Source organism: Elephantulus edwardii, unplaced genomic scaffold (assembly GCF_000299155.1).
Source record: "Elephantulus edwardii isolate Elephantulus edwardi_28Jun2011 unplaced genomic scaffold, EleEdw1.0 scaffold00063, whole genome shotgun sequence".
In the NCBI taxonomy this organism is placed as follows: domain Eukaryota; kingdom Metazoa; phylum Chordata; class Mammalia; order Macroscelidea; family Macroscelididae; genus Elephantulus; species Elephantulus edwardii.
In genome coordinates, this window is record NW_006399813.1 from 14,553,422 (window position 1) to 14,575,121 (window position 21,700).

The 21,700-nt window shown below is 41.2% G+C and overlaps 1 protein-coding gene across 3 annotated transcripts in view; it reads left to right on the forward strand.

The window, feature by feature from the left end:
• The first annotated feature begins 760 nt into the window (after positions 1–760).
• The window catches only part of LOC102854276 (REST corepressor 3-like), a 76,761-nt gene continuing 55,821 nt past the window's right edge, over positions 761–21,700 (forward strand). The window contains exons 1-3 of one of the 3 annotated variants that reach the window (XM_006887956.1): positions 761–1,040; positions 1,476–1,532; positions 13,175–13,252. In XM_006887956.1, coding sequence (XP_006888018.1) covers positions 875–1,040; positions 1,476–1,532; positions 13,175–13,252 — 301 coding nt within the window. In that variant the 5' untranslated portion in view covers positions 761–874. Of the gene's footprint in view, positions 1,044–1,475; positions 1,533–13,174; positions 13,253–21,700 lie in introns of all 3 variants that reach the window. The other 2 variants (XM_006887958.1, XM_006887957.1) reach the window with 2 other exon arrangements.

Here is a 21,700-nt window from a genome sequence, read left to right on the forward strand (position 1 = left end):
ACTCTCTCACCACTTCAGTCCCTCTGGGGAATCAAGGCCCGCTCTGCGGGTCAGAAACAAAAATCGCAGCGTCCAGGTGGTGACCGAGTTGGTTTTGCTCGCTGTCCGGGGCCTCGGAATAGGCCGCCCAGACAAGACTTCTCGACTCCATGGCGAGCAGCTCTGCATTGCTCCAGGGGCCTCAGGGAGAGAGAAACCAGACAGACGCAGTATCTGAGATGGGCATCGATTCCGCTGAGAGCAGATCAGCCCGCGCGACCTGCAACCCGGACTGCAAAAAGGGGGGCTTGCTCCCCGCGACCCAGGCGCTTGGGTCGCGCCGGCCTTTCTCAGTCTGACCGCGTTTCTTCCGCCCCGAGAGGGCAAAAAGTCCCGCTCCCTCGCGGTCGCCTCCCGCCCGTGCCTCACAGCGCCCTCTAGGAAGGAAAGGAAAGAGGCGGACGCGCTTCGGGGGCGATTTTATAAGTACTCGGTTGGGGTTGCCTGGCTCGTCGGCGAGCGGGGCTTCCCTGCCCCTCCCCCCTCTTCCCTTCCACCCCCCCCCCCCCCCCCGGGCGGCCGGAACCTCCCTGCGGGGCGGAGTGATACCGGCGGCGGCGTAGAGCGCGGCGCGGCCGAGAGGGGCGCCCGGGCCTGTGCGGGGCGGGCAGCGGGCGGAGGAAGGAGGGGAGAGAGGCGGGGCCGGGGTGGGTTGTTGTGAGGCGACTGCGCTACTGCCGGACCGGGGCGGTTATGGCGGCTCCATATTAACACCCTCCTACTCCTCCGCCTTCTCCTCCTCCTCCTTTTCCTCCCGCCCGCAGTCGTAAGCCATCTCCCCCTTCACCCTGACACCTACCTCTTTCCCTCACCTTCCCCCCTCCCCTCTTCTACCATGCCCGGCATGATGGAGAAAGGGCCCGAGTTACTGGGGAAGAACCGATCGGCCAACGGCAGCGCCAAGAGCCCGGCGGGCGGCGGTGGCAGCGGCGCCTCGTCCACCAACGGCGGGCTGCACTACTCGGAGCCGGAGAGCGGCTGCAGCAGCGACGACGAGCACGGTGGTAGCCTCGAACTCCTCCCCGCCAGCCCGCCTGCCCCCCCCTCTCCCCCCAGCCCCCCCCCCCCGCCGCGCGCCCGCCCTCCCTCCCCTCGGAGCCCGGGCACTGCGGTAGCCTCGAACTCCCGGTGCAGTGCAGCACCCCCCCACCCCGCACCCCCCCGCGACCCCCGTCCCTCCGCCCTCGACCAATCCTCCGCCCTCCGCCCCCCTGCTCCCCGCCCCCATCCGCTGCCATCTCCCGGAGTGCCCGGAGTTAGTATCTCCCATCCACCCTCTGCTGCTGCTTTCCTACCCCAGCAATTTTTCTCTTTTATTAAGTGTTTCTTTTTATTTTATTTCTTATTTCCCCTTCTTTTCTTTCTTCTTTTTTCTTGCTTTCTTTTCTTTTCTTTTTTCTTTCTTTCTTTTTTTTTTTTTTTGCATTGCTTTACAGATGTTGGGATGAGAGTCGGAGCCGAATACCAGGCTCGGATCCCTGAATTTGATCCAGGTAGATATATTTGCTCTAGCAAAATCCTGTCTCTCTTTTCCTGGCTTTGCTTTTGGGTGGAAGGGTTGAATGCGGCCGTGGGTGGCGTAGGGGTCTGGGTCTGGGCTGGGGAGTGAATGCAGGGCTGGGATGGATAGGCATCTCTGGCCAGGAGGCTGTCAGGCTTGGCAGAGCTGTGACACAGGGCGTGTGGGCAGATGTGTGCTTTGCAAGGTTAACATGGTTGCCTATGGAGGCCACTTGTCCGCGAGTGGCAACGCCTTCGTGCCCCTTGAGCCTAGAGAGAGGTCGGGGTGAGCAGAGGGAGATGGCCCTTGGCTGATTTCAGGGTGTGAGGCCAGGGGAGGAGCGGCTGGGAGGAGGGTGTGTGAGGGCTGTGTGTGCAAGAACCAGGCAGATGTCAATTGCCACATAACCAGCCCCCCACCCCCTTCGGAGCCAAAGACCCCGCTCTGCAAGGGCAGCGGGTGCCCCCGGTGTTGTCCCTCCCAGAAACCAAGGGCTTGCCCTGCCCGACCCGCAGGCAGACGGGATTTTTTCTCTTTTTTTCCTTTCTTTTTTTGGCAAGGCAGTGTAGCGTGAGTCGCGGCATCCCTGCAGAGTGTAGGAGCCTCAGAGAGAAAGGGGTGGAGGAAGGGGGTGGGGAGCCGCCAGAGGCACACCTCGCGGGCCAGCGGGCCCTGGGAAGTCAGACCACAGGACAGTGGCTGCAGCTGCCAAGGAGACATTTTCTCCTCCAGCAGCCAGGTTCCAGCGTCCTCTGCCAACCCAGCTTGCGGGCTCCCTGTCTACTTTTCTCCAAACTGGCTGCCTGGCGGTCACGGGATTTCTGTCTGCACAGGGATTGGGCGAGAGTTCCGCATATGGAGGCGCCCTGGCCGGAGCCTCTCGGAGTGGAGCGCTTCCTTCTCCCAGTCCCAACTCAGACCCTCTACTGGGTGGAGAGAGATTCTGAAAAGGGTGGTTAACAAAATAAATAAATATGTATTTGTATTTGCAATCAGTATTTTGCCCAGTACCTGCTGGTAATAACCTTCTCCGCCTCCCTCTCTGGTAAATTGTTCCCATATCTGAAAGAGCTTGCTTGTATTTTCTAGGGGTACACTGGCGTGTTTAATTGTAGGACATAGACGGGTGTCTTAATTTCTCCCCTTGGAACAATGCAGGTTATGGTTATCACCCGTTGAGTTTCGGTGTCAGTGTCCCAAAGGAGGATTAAATTGCTTGTTAAAAGAACTGTCCAGGCTGTCATCTCCAGGGATATAAGAATGCTCAGTAGTTTTGAGTTGTCTTCAGACTTAAATGGATATGAATGCATTTTATTCAGAGCCTATCAGCTGATTGTTGTGTACAGCGCAGTTGGAACCGACCTATAACAGACTCTCTGATGGGTTTTTAGAGGCAGTAAAACACGGGGGACGAGATTTTCTGTCTTTCTCCCGGGTGCAGCACGTGGATTCGAACTGCATACCTTTGCCTAGCAGCACACTTCCTTACTATTTATTACACCAGAGCTCCCGAAAGAGCGGATAAAGGACTTCAAATAATTTTAAGTGTTTTGTGAAACTATTTTTTGTTTCATTGACATAGCTAGTAGATGAATGACATAGTGGTGCTGTCTCAGGAAAGAGCATACTCTGGATGTAAGATAGGATGAATTTTAGTTCTTAATTGTTATTTTATCGTTTGAGCAAGTTACTGGCCTTCCCTGGATCTCAGTTTTCCTAGCTATATAATGAAAACAATAACTTCATAAAATTTACCAGTATTACTTTTCAGTATTACAGAGGATGACATACTGGACATATGCAGTTATTCAAGAAAGTTGTTACTCCATAATTATAAAGAATAAGACCTTCCTGATTTGGGGCTTTCATCATTACCTTATACTTGTTCTTTGCCTCATTAGGTAGGTTTGTAAGTCACTATTTATTGACAACTATACCAAAATTTTGTCCATTGTGAACACATTTATTTATGTCTTTGAGAGCCAGACTTCTAAGGGAACAAACTCCCAAATCCTAGTCATTATGAAGCTTTTTTGTTTGTTTCTATATAAACTAAACACTAGAACAGGTTTCAGAATTTTAAGAATTATTTTAAAAAGGTACTGTGCACTGTTTAGACAGTCTTCATGTGGCCAGGGTTTAGATTCTAATTTATTTGATCTTCATATTGTGCTACTTTTAAGCCTAAATAAAATACTTGTGGAACAATCGTGGAAATACTGATTTTTTAAAAAATACTGCTATTTAAAAAAAAAGATCTAAAGGCATCTTTTAATTGCTTAGGAATGTAATATTCTTTGTTAGAATAAAAATAAGTATCACATTCTTTATGTTTACCTATTTGATTTCTCTAGAATAATGCTGAGCCCAAAGACATAATGTCAGTTATTATTTAAGCTTAGGTGGGTTTTTATATACTTACTGTAGGCCAGCCTTGCAAAGCTAGTGTAAGTAATTCAGTTAATACTGCTGGTCTATTTTATTGTGTTGTATGGAATGGTTATTTTGTATCAATTCTGGGTAACTATGTAAGAATGTTAACATATTGGAAAAAAATAAAAAGTAGAAAGAAGATTAATGGTAAAAATTAAAGAAGTCTTCAACTTTTCCCTTTCTTTTAATCTCCTAAACTAATTCATAGTAAGTGTTTACTTATAGCCCTCCAAGTCATTTGGGAGAAAAATTTCTTAGGTGCTGAATTTATTAATGGTTAGAATGTAGGAGAAGTTTAAATTTTTTTTTGTGTGGATGTGTGAGATAATAGTAGACATGGAAGTGGTGGTGATAGAAATGAAACAGATTGAATTATTGAGCTGACGTACAGAAAACGTGAAGAGTTACTGAGTTTAGGAGATAGAAGGCATTTTACCTTAAGAGACCAGTAATGGTATTTAAGCTCAGGGACTGCAATCTTCAGTATGGATTGAGGCTCAATATCAAGAAAAAGATTCTCACCACTGGGCTGATTGGCAGCATCAGGATAGATGGTGAAGAGATTGAGAGTATTCACAGTTTTATCTTGCTTGTCTCCACAATCAACACTCTTGGCACCAGCAACCAAGCAATTAAAAGATGTATTGTGATGGGAAAGTCTGTGGTTAAAGACCCCTCTAAAGTACTGAAGAGCAACTATGGCAGTCTGGAGACTAATGTGCACCTGATACATGTCATAGTCTTTGCAATCACTTGCTATGCATCAGAGAGCTAGACTAGGGATGATAGAAGGAGAGTTGATACCTTTGAGCTGTGGTGTCGGAGAAGAGTATTGAATATACTATGGACTGCACAGAAAATGAACAGCTTCATCCTTGAGAGGGTTAAGCCAGGCTGCTCCTTGGAGGCAAGGATTCTGAAGCTTTATCTGACATGCTTTGGACATGTTGCAAGGAGGGACCAGTCCTTGGAGAGGAACATCATGCTTGGAAGGGTGGATGGACAGTGTAGGAGAGGAAGACCCTCAATGAGGTGGGTGGATTCAGTGACTGGGATAATGGAGGTAGGTGTGTCGGAGACAATGAGATTGGCACAGGATAGGACAAGCCTTAGGGCTATTGTACGTAGGGTCGTTATGAGGCGACTCTACAGAACATAACAACAACTACAACTAGATTTCTCGGTGTACCCTTTTTTCCTCTTGACTCTGCTGTTACAAGGAGCTGTCCTGTTGACTCTGGCTCCTAGTAACCCTATGAACAACATTGAAACCTTTCCTTATTCGGCACCATCCTCTTATTCTCCACTGTGCTCCAGTCCATTATTGCAGTCCCTGTGGGAAGTCTTCTCTTTCACTGACCCTCTCCTTTTTCAAGCACTGATTGTCCTGTTTCTTCCCACTGTTTTTCCTAGTACAAGTAGAAATGCTTGGGGAATCTCATGTCTTACAGGTCTTTTAAGTTATTAAATTGTAGTAACCTATCGTGAACTCTAACCTCTCTCTAGGCCTTACTTTTCTCATTTATTACTGAGAGCTAATAGAAACTCTGTTACAAGACTAAGTGAAAATGAGTGTTTTTAAAATAGTAGTTTTCTAAATATTTGCTTGCATATTTATAAAATAATTTGGAAAGATATTTCTCTCATGTATTTCTTAAATTGTCATATATTTAAATTCACTGAGTTTCTATGGATGAATGGAATTCTAGTATATTAAAAATATTAACACTTTGAAGTAAAGTTGTTATATCCTTATTTTAAATACCTACTGTGTTGCTCTGGTAGCCTAATGGGTAAAGTGTTGTGCTACCAACCCAAAGGGAGATGTTCAAATCTGCCAGATGCTCTAAAGGAGAAAGATTGGCATTCACCTCCTATGAGTTTTACAGCCTCTGAAAACAAGCCAGAGAGTCACGCTATGAGTTGGTTCTGTCTTGATGGCAGTGCAAGAGAGTTGATAGCATAGTGCATTATGTATTGGGCTGCTAATGGAAGGTTGGTGGTTTGAATTAATCAGCTATTCTGCAGAAAAATGAGGCAGTCTCTCTTCTCATTAAGATTTACAGCCTCAGAAACTCGATGGAGGTTTGCCATCAGGCCGACTTGATTGTATGGCATTCTGTCTGGTTATTTATTTTTTTTAAATTCTTGACCAGGCTCTAGTAGTCTGAAAGTTTTACATTATTCCTTTTTGCCTTTGATATCATTCCCATATACTTCATGGAATAGTATCTTTGAGATTTTTTTTTTTAACACTTGAAAGTACCTTCTTGATATGTATTCCTGGAAGCGTGTTAAATCTCATATGCTTAAGGAAGGTATTAAATCTCATATGCTTAAGTTATTAATAATTATTAATAAGTAATTGGTTAAATACTGATCATAGTGTCCTGACTAAAAGAGGACTTTCCTGACACTATTTAACATCCTAAAGATTTCAAGATTTTGAGTAGAATACTCTTAGAAGATTTGGGATGGATGAGAGACTTGGCTTTTCTCTTATAAAGAGAGAAAGACATTTGTAAAGAAAAAAATACAACAGCATGTAGCATAGAATTGAGGCGGACTGTTCATCTCAGGAAAGAGGATACTATGGAGTTAATATATCTCAAAATTATTCCCCTTGAAACATGTTCATGTTCATGTGTGTATCCTTTGGAAAGTCTTTGTTTGAACTTGGTGATGATAAGTATATTATTTAGCATGTCAGTAGTAGAAATTTTAAAAGTAAGAAATTTTTACTGCTAGACGCCATTGAGATGACTCCAACTCATAGAGATTCTTGACATGAAACTCTTGCCTGATTCTGCTGTCTTCGCAATTTCTGCTGTGCTTAAGCTGGTTGTTAAGCATTGTGTTAACCTGTCTCGACAAGGGTCTTCTCTTTTTCACTGACATGATGTTTTTCTCCATGATCTGGCCTCGCTTGATAGCATACCCAAAGTAAAATGGATGAGATGAAATCTCATCATCCTTGCTTCCAAGGCATGCCCTAGCTATACTTTTTAAAGAAAGACTTTTTCTTTGCCACCCTATGTTATATTCAGTATTATTTACCAGTAGTATCAATAATTCTCTGATCTTCTTTGTTAGTTATCCAACTTTTACATGTGTATGAGGTGATTGAAAATACTGTGACCATAATCTTCAAAGTGACATATTTGTCTTTCAACTCTATTAAAAGGCCTTTTGTAGTAAGTTTGGCCAATAAAGTATATTCTTTAATTTCTTGATTGCTGCTTCTGTAAGTGATTTTGGATCTAGAAACATGAAATCTTGACAGGTCAGATTTTTCTTCTCCTTTTACCATGATTGTTAGTGGTCCAGTGATGAGGATTTTTCTTTATGTTGAGGTGTAATCCATAAGTAATTAAGTTTATAGTCATTAAACTCCATCGGTAAGTGTTTCAGCTTGTTTTCTTCTAAGAAGCTTATGTCATCTGCCTAGCACATTATGGTCATGAGTCTTCAGTTCTGGTGACACATTCTTCATATTCTAGCTTATCAGATTACCCCCTCAGCATATAGACTGAATTTTTTAATGTATAAATAAATAATAAATAATAAATAATGCATTTATTCCACGATCTCCATCAAACCCCCCCTTTTTCCCCTTTTGCTGAGTACAGTGTACTTTATTGATGGTACATGACATGATGGGGTCTTCAAGCCCCACCCTTTTCTCAGAGGGACTGGATGGAACCTTTGTCCAGGATGTGAGATTCTCAGTGGGTGGCTTTGGGGCTAGGATCCTCTAGTAGCTGAGGGTCTCTCTCTTCTAGTGCTATTGTTGTGGCTGTTGGTGCAAGGGGCTCTAATCTTTGGAGGCCACGTGAACCATCAAGTTAACCATTCGATTCCTGTAGCCAAATTCATTGTCATACCAGAAAATAAGTTTGACAAAGTGGTCATTCAGGGCAATGGCAGCCCCAGCATCAAATGTGGAAGAGTGTCTGTCACTGTTAAAGGCACAGGAGACAGCCTGGTCTTCCCAGGATGCCCTTGAGGGGCCCTTCTGGTGCTATTTTATTTTTTTTTTTTTTTTTTTTTTTTTCGTTGCAGAAGCTTTATTGAACAAAAGAAAATGGCGAAATGGCCTATTTTATTACTTTCTTGATGTCATCATATTTGGCAGCTTTCTCCTGACAGCAGGTCAGATCCACAACTGAGAAATTGAGAGTGGGGACACAGAAAGCCATGCCAGGAAGTTTCCCATTCAGCTCAAAGATGTCCTTGCCCACGGCCTTGGCAGTACCAATAGATACAGGGATGATGTTCTGGACAACTCCATGGCCATCACACCTCAGCTTTCCAGAGGGGCCATCCATGGTCTTCTGGGTGGCAGTGATAGCATGGGCTGTGGTCATAATTCCCTCTAAGATTTCAGAGTTGCATGGATAACGTTGGCCAGGGAGGCCAAGCAGTTGATAATGCAGGAGACATTGCTGACAATCTTGAGAGAGTTGTCATACTTCTCATGGTTCATGGACATCTCACACATGGGGTCATTGGCAGAAGGAAAAGAGATGATTACCTGTTTGGCACCACTCTTCAAATGAGCCCCAGCCTTCTCAGTGGATTCCATAAAATTCTCAAAACCACCATCACTCTGCTTGATGTTTGTGAGATCTTACTCCTGGAAGATAGTGATGGCTTTCCCATTGATGACAAGCTTCCCATTCTCAGCCTTGACAGTGTCATTGAACTTGTTACGGGTAGAATCACACTTGAACATATAGACCATGTAGTTGAGGTCAATGAAAGGGTCATTGATGGCAACAACATCCACTTTACCAGAGTTAAAAGCAGCCCTGGTTATAAGCCTTCAGTGCGGCCAAATCCATATACTCCTACCTTTACATCTCAGGGATGCAGCTGAGGCTGCACGATAAGAGAGGGCTCTGCTGATCAGCGAGGAGCAGAGAGCCCAAATCTTAACTTGAATCTTTAAAGTAGTTCTTAAAAGTAATAGAATATTTCTCTTTTTTTTTTAGAATATTTCTCTTTTAATTTTTGGAATTTTGTATTGATTTAGAAACCAAAGCTTATAAAAAATTTTATTTCTTAGTAGTTAGTTTTCCACAGTAATCTACTTTACCACTCCAATTAAGAAAATCTAAAGAATTTAAATTAAATTTTTAAAAAATTGTTGCTAATAGTTTTTGAAACTGCTAGGAATTTTCTTTTCAAAATTGACATGCCGTTATTAAGCCAGCACACTGCTTAAGCAGTGCACACTGCTGTGAACTTGATGACACCGCCATGTTGTACTCAGACACAGGCCCCTACCACGATGGAGGGACTAATCCAGTGACTGTTCCAGCAGGAGATTTAGCAGCAGACCATCCACCAGCGAACTTAGTTCCAGAATCAGCTTTTCCACCATCTCTTGGGGCTCCTAACCTACTAATATATGACGGGTCAAGCATTGAAAATTTTGGAGCCCTTAACCTTAAACCTACAGCAACACAGCCTTCAGCACTGGTTTTCAGAAAAGCTAGCAAGAACACGTCACTTAGGAACTGTGCAGCTATCCAGTGCATAGACTTGTCCAAGCCTTGTTTCCAACCCAGCACTCAAGGCTACCCTAATTGTGAAGCTGATAGCCTATGCATGGAGGATGGAATCAGACATGTATGAGTCAGCTAAGATCCAGGAGGAATACTTTCATTTATTACACATTTACATAAGCAAGGCATCATGGGTAACGAGCTAACCCAGAGCCAGGGGCTGATACCCTTGAGATTCCATCTGGGCAGCCCTTGTGACTAAGGGCCTCACACCTCCTTCCAATTTCTCACTGATTTGCTTGTTTTCTCCTCTGTATTTGGGGTTTAATATTAAGAACTTGGAATCATAATCAGGCAGCCTGTAGTTTGCAAGCTATGTTTATAACGGTTCCAGTGGTGAAGAAATGAGTTGTGTGTCTTAAATGCAGTTTTTTTGCTGGGGAGGTGACCTTCCAAAAACACCATGTTTTGGGACTTTGTGTTACCTTAAATTTGAAGTCCTCAGAAAAATTCTGTCATTAAATCAAAGATCATGTTAATAAATCATTCCCCCCCCAACTTGTTACTGCACACAGCCCCCTAAACTTGCTCATGAATCTGATGGAGCTTTCTCAAGCTGGTTGTGAATCATGTTTTGATTTAACACACACATGCACGCACCTAGGCTGACATCTAAGTTTTAGGTTGTTTTTTAATCTGCTCAGAAGATTTTGTCTGTCTAAGGAGTTGTGCGCCCAGCCGCAAGGCACAGGATCAGATCCACCAGCTTCTCCGTGAGGAAGATGGACAGTCTCCTCCCATGCAATTTACTATCTCTGAAAACCTACCAGAAGGTCAGCTATCAGTCAGTTTCTACTTGATGGTACACACAACAAAGTTGATAAATAAATCAAATTTACTTCTCGGCATTATATCTGAATATCAAAGAGTTTTGAACTACAACTTTAAATATTCTTACAAGTAAAAAATATATCTTTTAAATATTTTCATTAATTTCAATTTTAGAAGGGAAAATGTGAATCAAACTTAATTGGATACTGAACATCCTAGCCAGATCCAGACCAAATTCACTATTGTTAAGTTGAAATGCTGTAACCCCCTTTGGGGTTTTTAACGCTGTGAATCTTTATGAGAGGAAGCCAGCCATCTTCACCTGTGAAGCAGCTGGTGGATTCAAAACCTGATCTTTCAGTTAGCAGTGTTTCTTACATATATGGTGTTATATACTGGAGAGTCAATACCAACCAATAGCTGACCCTCTAGTGGGTTTTCAGAGAAAGTTAATCACTGGGGAGATTGCCCATCTTTTTCCTGCGCAGCATCTGGTGGCCTCAAAACTCATGCTTTTGAGATGGCAGTGCAGCTTCTTGCCACTAGGCTAGCAGCCTTACCACTCCTCAAGTACTGGACATGCTGCTAGCCCCTACAGTTTGCATGCCAGTTTCTGTCATGTCAGCCCTTTTACTGATAGTCTTAAGGATTATGGGAAGTATTTAACTTCATGGGGGAAGAGGATGGAATCTGGAAAAAATTATATCTGTCTAAGAAAAATTTAATGTATACATATTAATTTTACTTTCTGTAGTGCAAGAATGAGATGCAAGGAATGTTTAAATATTTAGTGTGATAGGCTGTTAAGACTAGAGGCTTAATGGAAACCTTTCTTTATTATGTTTCATGTTCTATTAAGTAGGATTTTAGTGATCAGACTGCAACAAAAGATTTTCGCTTAGGGAATTCACAGGGGGGGGAATCCAGTAGATTTAATTTAAATAAATAAGGGCCTTTGGCTAATTTATGAGGTTTTATTGCTTACTTCTACTGAGTAGTTTGACTATTTTACTTTATAATTTTGGGATATGTAGTTAAAAATTGAATACATAAATATTGAAGCTTTTAAAATGCATTTTCAAGTTTATTTTCATTGAATAAATTATTATCATTCGTTTCTAACTTGCATTATCTTGAATTTTAAGCTCCTGTTTTCGTTCTTTGGCTAAAGATGTTGTTATTATGTACCAGTTGAATTGAAACAAACTCAGAGCTGACCTCCAATGGGCTTTCAGAGGCAGTAAATTAACTGCCCAGAAGGAAATTCCCATTTATCCTCCTGCAGAGCGTCTGGTGGATTCAAATCACATGCCTTTGAATTGCAGCTCCTTAACACTAAGCCACTAGAGCTCTCTGAACTAAAGATGCATATGGGGAAATAAGTGGGTTTTAACTTTTGTTTAAAAATTCTAACTACCACTTTTCTGATACTTTGTATCTTCTGATTTCTTTTTTCTCTATTTTTAATTTTTCCTGTTAGTTAAACACAAGTAATTTTAAAAGCTATTTTAACTTCACATTTTACTAACAGTGTATCATTCTGTAAGTAAAATTTATTGATCAAACTTAACAGAATGATATATGATTATTTTCCAAAACAAGCAAGTGAACAAACAAACCTGACTACTAAATGACACTAAATTATTGCTTCACAGTTCATTTTTCTCCATGGAGATGACACAGACAGTGATCAGTTACTCCACTCCTGTGACTAAATGTTTTTAATTTAGTAACTATAAATTATTACAGTTTAACCTGACGATTCAGGATAATTATTTTGATAAGAGTTTTAGAATTCTTATATTAGTTAATGTTAGCTATCAAAATATTGTGAATGGATATTATGACAAATTTATAGGCAAAAACCTAAACCATTTACGATAAAAGTGATTCTAATTCATAGTGAACCCATGTGTGTCAGTAGGGCTTTCAGTGGCTGGTTTTGTGGTAGGATACCAGACCTTTCTTCTAAGGGGCCCTTGATGGACACAAATCTATAGCCTTTTAGTTAACATCAGTGCTAGCCATTTGCACTGCTTATGCTCATAGACAAGCCTTAAAACATGTGATAACATTTCTTTACCTTTTGACATTTTAAATTGACTTCAATAAAAATTAGGATAAAGCCGAGGCGGGGGAACCCCACTAAGAAATTAAAATAATAGGCAGAACCCACATATATGCTTTTTTATTCATTCTGTATAGTGTTAAGTTGCATGAAGTTTTAATAGGACTTGATTTTTCTGATTCTCTGGATAGCAGATCAGAAATAAATTGGAAGTAGGGGTAGTATTTGTTTAGATTTTATGTAGACTCTTGGGTTGTGTTAAAAATAGCATTGTTAGTTTTTGTGTATTTGACTTATGCTGTCTTTTTCCCTCAGAGTTTGAGTATTTTTTTATAAATAATGTAATAAAGGAAATAGTTTAGATGCAAATGACTGGCAGACTTCTAGGTTAAATATAAATTATTAAAAAGCATACACAAATTTTATAAATCTTGGACCATTTATATATAGGGCAAAACAATACTTGAAGCATTTTTCTAGGTTATAAAGTTGGTTTTTAATGATGACCAATAAGTAATGTAAAGATTAAATGAGATTTATTATTGTAACATAAGGACGCATAATATATTTCAAAAAATAAAAAGCACAGAAAAAGCCATTATTTTTAATTTCAGTTATATCTTATTAAAAATCATCATTTTTATAAACAGGATTGTTACTAACTATATTTAATATAAATCTTTGTTTTTAACCTGTGCTTGATTTCTTTGTCTTCTTTGAAGTTACTGTACTTTGTCCTTATTTGAAAATAAGTGAAGCCTTCATGTTCAAAGTAATTACTTATTTCTCCAGGTGCTACAAAATACACAGATAAAGACAATGGAGGGATGCTTGTATGGTCTCCATATCACAGTATTCCAGATGCCAAATGTAAGTCTCCTAGTTACATTTTTATGTGAACGAACAGCAATCGATCAGCTGATTAATATACAACTTATATTTCGTCTTAGACCTAGAAGATTTTCATATAGGATGACTTGTCTTTATTGTTTTACTTTTTAAAAAGGAAATGGTTATATTAAAAAGTTTTCCCTTTTGAAAGATACTGGGCTTACTCTAATTTGTGTCAACCAGATGAAGAATGAATAGACCTAAGATATATTGACATTGCTGTTTAACTCCTCAAGCAAGGGAGGGAGTTACTGTGAAGATATCTACCCAGGCTTTTCTTCAGTATAGCAAGCTTTAAAGAAATGTTTTCAAACTTCAGAGAACCCCACTGTCATTACTATTTTAAATAGAAAAAGGGAAAGAACAGCCATTAGATCATCTTTTTGCTGTCCATTTCTGGAGGGAGACCTTTTGGATCATTGACTTATACTTCTTAATTTATGATGTGACTTTAGACATCAGTGAGATGTAGTGCATCTGATCCTTTGTGGCACATTAGATATAGGAAACATGTAGGTAACAGTACCAGGATCCCCACCCCTCCAAGAAATGCTACTGAATTTATAAAACAACACTGAGCAGCTCTCCTAGCAGCTGTAAAATAAGCTTTTTCCCCCTAAATACTTGATGATGTTGTAAAATATCTCATGATGGTGCTTTAGTATGTTGTTGTTGTTGTTGTTGTGTGCCGTCGAGTCGCTTGCGACTCATTGCGACCCTATGTACAACAGCCCTAACCTCCGCACTGTCCTGTGCCAATCGCACTGTCTCTGACACTCCCATCCCAATTATCCCAGTCACTGAATCAATCCACCTCATAGAGGGCCTTCCTCTCCTGCACTGTCCCTCCACCCTCCCAAGCATGATGTCCCTCTCCAAGGACCGGTCTCTCCTCACAACATGTCCAAAGTATGTTAGACGGAGCCTCAGAATCCTTGCCTCCAAGGAGCCACCCGGTTTAACCCCTTCCAGGACAAATCTGTTTGTTTTCCTAGCAGTCCATGGTATTCTCAATACTCTTCTCCAGCACCACAGCTCAAAGGCATCAATTCTCCTTCTATCCTCCTTGGTCATTGTCCAACTCTCTGATGCATAATAAGTGATTGTGAAGACCATAGCCCGTATCAGACGCACCTTAGTCTCCAGAGAGACACCACTGCTCTTCAGCACTTTGGAGAGGTCCCTAACAGCAGACTTTCCCATGGCAATGCGCCTTTTAATTTCCTGGCTGCTGGTGCCAAGAGTGTTGACTACAGAGCCAAGCAAACTAAAGCAGTGTACAATCTCAATCTCTTCACCATCCATCCTGATGCTGCCAGTTGGTTCAGTGGTGAGAATCTTTTGTCTTCTTGACATTGAGCCTCAACCCATATTGTAGGCTGCAGTCCTTGACACTCTGCAGCAGGTGCTTCAGGTCCTCTTCAGTTTCAGCAAGCAGGGTTGTGTCATCCGCATCACGCAGGTTGTTGATAAATCGTCCACCAATCTTGACCCCACATTTCTCCTCATAGAGCCCAGCCTCCCGGATAATCTGTTCTGCATATAGGTTGAAAAGGTATGGAGATAGGATGCATCCCTGGCATACGCCCTTCCCAATTTTGAACCATGCAGTGTTGCCCTGCTCTGTTCTGACGACTGCCTCCTGATCCAAGTATAAGTTTCACATTAGAACGATCAAGTGTTCTGGGATTCCCATTCTTCTCAAAGTCAGCCATAGTTTGTTATGATCTACACAGTCAAATGCCTTTGCATAGTCAATGAAACACAGATAGACATTCTTCTGGTATTCCCTGCTTTCAGCCAAGATCCATCTAACATCAGCTACAATATCTCTAGTACCACGACCCCTTCTAAACCCAGCCTGGACTTCCGGTAGTTCTCTGTTGATGTGCTGTTCCAGTCATTTTTGGATAATCTTCAGTAAAATCTTGCTTGCATGTGAAATCAGTGAGATTGTTCTGTAGTTTCCACATTCTGTTGGGTCACCTTTCTTTGGGATAGGAACAAATATCGATCTCTTCCAGTCAGTTGGCCAAGTGGTCGTTCTCCAGATTTCTTGGCACAACTTGGTGAGCACGTCCAGGGCAGCATCTGTTAACTGAAATATGTCAATTGGTATACCATCTATTCCTGGAGCCTTATTTTTTGCCATTTCCTTCAAAGCAGCCTGAACTTCTTCTTTCATCACCATAGGCTCTTGCTCATATGTTGTTTCATGAAATTCTTCTGTGTCTTCCAATTCCTTTCGATACAGTGACTCAGTATATTCTTTGCATCTTCTTTTAATACTTCCTGGATCATTTAACATTCTGCCGAAAGCATCCTTGATTATAGCACCTCGAGGTTTGAGTTTGTTCTTCAGTTCCTTGAGCTTAAGATATGCTGAGCAAGTTCGGCCCTTTTGATTTTCTGACTCCAACTCCTTGCACATTTCATTGTAATATTTTGCTTTGTCATCCCTTGCTACCTTTTGAAATCTTCTATTCAACTCTTTAGTATCTTGAATTCTTCCTTGCGCATTGCTGTCGTGGCCTAATGGGTAAGGAGTTGCACTGTCAACCCAAAGTCAAGCAGTTTGAATCCATCAGCTTCTCCACAGGAGAAAGATGGGTAGTCTTTTCATATGCAATTTGTTGTTGTTGTTGTTGTTGTTATGGTTGTTGTGTGCCGTCAAGTCGCACAACAGCAACCCAATGTACAATAGCTCTGAAACCTGCAACTTTATTATCTCTCTGACACATCTAACCTCATTACCTCAATCACTGTGTCAGTCCATCTCAACATGGTCTCTCTTCACTTACTCCATCCCTCACCTTTCCAAGCATGATGTTCCTCTCCAAGGACTGGTCCCTCCTTGCAACATGCCCAAAGTATGTCAGACGAAGCTTCAGAATCCTTGCCTCCAAGGAGCAGGCTGGTTTCACCCTCTCTAGGACAAACCTATTTGTTCTCCTAGCAGTCCATGGCATATCCAAAACTCTTCTCTAGCACCACAGCTCAAAGGCATCAGTTCTCTTTCTGTCATCCCTAGTCATTGTCCAGCTCTCTGACACATAGCAAGCAATTGCAAATACTATGGCCTGGATCAGGTACACCTTAGACTCCGGACTGACATCAGTACTCTAGAGATATCCCTGACAGCTGACTTTCCCAATGCAATTTGTCTCTTGAATTCCTGGCTGCTTGTGCTAAGAGTGTTGATTGTGGAGCCAGGTAAACTGAAGCTGTTAACAATCACAATCTCTTCCCCGTCTATTATGATGCAGCCAATCAACCCAGGGGTGAGAATCTTTGTTTTCTTGATGTTGAACTTCAATCCATAGTGAAGGCAGCAAGCACTTCAGGTCCTCCTCAGTTTCATCAACCAGGGTTGTGTTATCTGTATAACACAGGTTGTTGATGAGTCTTCCCTGGATCCTGATGCCACATTCCACCTCATAGAACCCAGCCTCCCAAGGTGATCTGTTCTGTATATAGATTGAAACGATATGGAGACGGAAAGCATTCTTGGCATACACCCTTCCTGATTTTGACCTTTGCAGTGTCTCCATGCTCTGTTCTCATGACTGCCTCGTGGCCCAAGTATAGGTTTCACATAACCACAATCATATGTTCTGGGATTCCCATTCTTCTCAGAGTCAACCACAGTTGGTTGTGATCCACACAGTCAAATGCCTTTGCATAGTCAATGAAACACAAATAGACATTTCTCGGTACTCTCTACTTTCAACCAAGATCCATCTAACATTAGCTGTAATATCCCTGGTACCATGGTCTCTTCAAAACCCAGCCTGCACATCTAGCAGTTCTCTGTTGACATGCTGCTCCAGTCATTTTGGATAATTTTCAGCAGAATCTTGCTTGTATGTGATATTAATGATATTATTCGATAATTTCCGCACTCTGTCGGGTCACCTTTCTTTGGAAAGGGAACAAATAGCAATCTCTTCCTGTCAGTAGACCAGGTGGTTATCCTCCAGATTTCTTGGCACAACTTGGCGAGAGCATCCAGGGCAGCATCTGTTTTTTGAAATATGTCAATTTCTAGGCTCTAAAAACCTGCTAAAGGGTCAGCTGAGTTGGTTCCAACTCAACAGCAGTGAGGGGGGTTTTTTTTGTTAATTTTTAAAAAATATGTCACTGCTTTGTTTTTGTTGTTAAGTGCTGTCGAGACACCTGTGACTCATAGTAACCCTATGTACAACAGCCCTAAATTCTGCTCTGTCCTGTGCCAATCTTACTGTCTCTGACACACTTAACCCCCATTACCCTAGTCACTGAATCAATCCATCTCATCGAGGGTCTTTCTCTCTTGCGCTGTCCTTCCATGCTCCCAAGCATGATATCCCTCTGCTAAGACTGATCTCTCCTTGCAACATGTCTAAAGTAGGTCAGACACTTAAGTTTAAATATACCTATTGATAACATAAGAGAATGGAAAATTGACAACAGAGTATGCTTCTGTATGTTGTTGTTGTTGTTGTTATGTGCCATCGAGTTGTTTGCGACTCATAGCGACTCTATGTACAAGAGCCCTAAACGCCATTTTATCTTGTGCCACCTTCGCTGCCTCAAACACATTCATTCCCACTGCTCCACTCAGAGAATCGATCCATCTCATCGAGGGTCTTCCTCTCCTGCGCTGTCCCTCCACTCTCCCAAACACGATGTCCCTCTCCAAGGACCAGTCCCTCCTTGCAACATGCCCAAAGTATGTCAGACAAAGCTTCAGAGTCCTTGACTCCAGGGAACACTCTGGCTTCACCCTCTCCAGGACAAACGTGTTTGTTCTCCTAGCAGTCCATGGTATATTCAACATTCTTCTCCAGCACCACAACTCAAAGCCATCAATTCTCTTTCTATCATCCCTATTCACTGTCCAACTCTCTGATGCATAGCATGTAATATATATTGCTTCTGTATACTGGTACTTTTTTTTCCACCTTAAGAGATTTGGAGCACCAGTGAAAGGTCTAGCTGGTAATCTAGAAATTTTATCTTTGAGACATTCCTAACATAAAATACAAAATTACTTAGTTGGTATGGGACTGTGTACAAAAAACCCTAAAAGAGACTTACAGAATGCTCTGATTCAGTCTTTATTGCATCAAAGGTTTTTGATTCACAAACCAAGCATCAGCATTGGATTTCGCTGTTTTTAGCATTTTGTCTTTTGCAGTGGTGCATTTCTTAGCAAAGTAGAAACAAAATTCAGAAAACCAACATTTGCTAATAGCACCGTGTTCATTTGGAATATACAGCTGAATATCCATGACAGTGGCTTTTAGCCTTGGCTGTATATTGGATTTACTTGAGTAGCTGTAAAGCAATATTAATGTTTTCTCTCCACACCAAATTAATTAAATCAGAATCATCAGATATAGGCCTGGACATAATATTCTCCTAGTGATTTTAATACAATTTTAATACTAGGACTTTGACCCTAGTGATGTTGTTTACCCTTCTATAGGATTATAAGACATTTTTGTTAAATTTAATCAGCAGATATTTAAACAAGTTATGCTTTATGTGCTGTGGATTTTAAACAGTATAACTTCTGCATCAAAAATTTTGTCTTGAGGAAATACAATATCTGTAAAAGTTACTATAATAGAAGTATTATTGTAATAGCCTCTTCATTTATTAAGCTATGCTCTACTGACAGTTATAATAAATGCTTATAAAGTAATATGCCAGGTGCTATTCTAAGCAAATCTGTTAACTCATTTAATCATACGAAGAAGGTACTATTTTTTAATCACTATTTTAGAATGAGGAAAAGAAGGTACAAAAAGGTCAAGCAAAGATCAAAGTAAAAAAGATGTAGTAAAAAAACTGAATCTCAAACCCATAATGTTTCAGAATCAGAATGGTTAACCACTGCTCCTCAAAAACATACCTAAGCAGTAAATATGTAAAAATGTGTGTACATATGTGTATGTGTTTATATACGCGTGTGTATATATACGTATATATTGATCTACTGATATATTGATCTACTGCTGTTGAGTGATAACAGTCTGTATGGAGTTGTGCTCCTAATCTAAACATGACTGGCTGAAATCCACTAGCAGCTCCATGGGAGAAAGACGGACCATCTCCTGTGTGATTTACAGCTGCTGGAGGGTCGGCTGTCAGTCAGCTCTGACCTGATGACTGTGAGAGCTGTTGAATCAATTCTAACTCCTAGTGACCTGATGGTACAGAGTAGAATTCCCCTTTGGATTTCTTAGGCAGGAAATCTTTATGGAAGCAAACTGCTACATCTTCCTCTTGAGGAGCCGGGCACATACTATGCCACCAGGGCTCCTTATAACTTATGTATCATTTACTATAGAGGATCCAGATCAGGTGACTATGGGGACTTCACACAGTACTAAGTCCTGCTGGATGTGAAATGGCAGGTTAGTGAACACGGAGACCTTGAATAGCTAATATGTTGTCCCTGAAGAAGTCCTTATCTAAATTCTGTTGACTTGGTTACATATGAAAGATGAATGAAGATAGAATACTCAAATACCTTTCCATAGCAAGCAATAAAAGGTGAAGAAAAATTTAGGAATACTATAAAACCAAAACCACTATCATCAAGTTTATTTTGTCTCATATGACCTGTTGTTTTTATGGTTTTTATGTGCCATCGAGTCACTTGCAGGCCAGAGTAAAACTACCCCATAGGATTTCCAAGGCTGTCTTCTTTGTGGAAGCAGACTGTCACATCTTTGTTCTTTTTTCATTCTTTCTTTGATACTGTGATTTGGGTGAATGTTAACAAAGCATACTGGTTTTCAGTCAATCATTCATGCATAGTTTGTTCTATAACATTCATTATAATAGCCACAAAGCCTGATCATCCATTTAGTATATACTGTCTTTTCACACATCTTAGTAAGAGTTTATTATCTATTTATTGCCTGCTCCCCTCTCTGGAAATAGAATGATTCTATCTGTAAATCTTTTTTTTTTTTTCATTATAGTACAAACCTTAACCTTTTATAATCATAGTCTTACGCAGTATTGATTCTCTCCTGACTGATTGCCTTCACTCAGCATAGTGTTTTGTAGGTTCATTCATGTTTTATAGTGTTTTATGAATTCTTTGATGTTTTTCATTGTTGCATAGCACTCCATTTTTTAAAAAGTACCATGGTTTTTCATGTCTTTATTTGTTGATGGGTACTTAGGTTATTTCTACCTCTTTGCTGTTGAGAATAATGCTGCAGTAAATATGGGTGTGCATATTATCAGTTGTTGTCACAGGTCTTCCTTCTTTAATATAAATACCTAGCATAGTCTGTGGCGAGTTGCACTGCTAACCCAGAAGCAGCTCTGGTAGTCCAGCTTCACCAGCATCTCTATGGGGCAAAGGTGGGCAGTCCCCTCCTGAACCTGCTGCAGAGTCAGTTGTGAATTGGGTCAGCTATGAGTCAGTTTATATTTTCATTGTAAACTTAGTAAGGATACACCGAACTGCTTTCCAAAGTGGTTGTGCCATCTTACATTCCATCAACAATATGTGAGAATTCCAAGCTTGCTACACTCTTGCCCACCCTTGTCTATGCTTGTTGTGTACTGTTTTACTGAATTTTACTGGTGTGAGATAATACCTTTTTGTTTTGATTTGCATCTCTAATGGGTAACAATCTTGAGTGTTTCTTCGTATATTTATTGAAGTCATTTTTGGTGAAGTGTCAATCATGTTCTTTGCCCATCTTGTAATTGGGTTGTTTGTTAGATTTTTTTTTTTTTTAGATATTTTCCATAAATTTTAGAGATGACTCTTTCGTCTGATGGGTCAAATATTTTTCCCAGTCTGTAGGTTCTCTTTTATTCTTTTGGAAAAATTTTTTGATACACATAGGAATTTTAACTTATTCATCGAGTTCACATCGCCCGGTTGTGTATTTTTTTGTTATTGTTGTTAGTACGTGCTGGAGAGTAGTTGTTGTTATGTGCCATCAAGTCACCTGTGACCCATAGCAACACTGTGTACAACAGCCATTATCACTGCTCTATCTTGTGCCAGTCTTATTGTTTCTGACACACCTGCCCTCATTACACAAGTCACTGAATTAATCCATCTCATTGAATGTCTTCCTCTCTTCATTGACCCTCTCCAAGGACTGCTCCTGCCTTGCAACATGTCCAAAGTATGTCAGACGGAGCTTCAGAATCCTTGCTTCCAAGGAGCAGCCTGGTATCACCCTCTCTGGGATGAAACTGTTCTCCTAGCAGTCCATGGAATCATGGAATATTCAACATTCTTCTCTACAGCTAAAGGCATCAATTCTCCTTTTATCATCCCTAGTCATTGCCTAACTTTCTGAAGCATAGAAAGTAATTACAAAGACATGCCTTAGTCTCCAGACTGACATCATTGCTTTGCAGTACTTTGGATAAGTCTCTGACAGCAGACTTTCCCAAGGC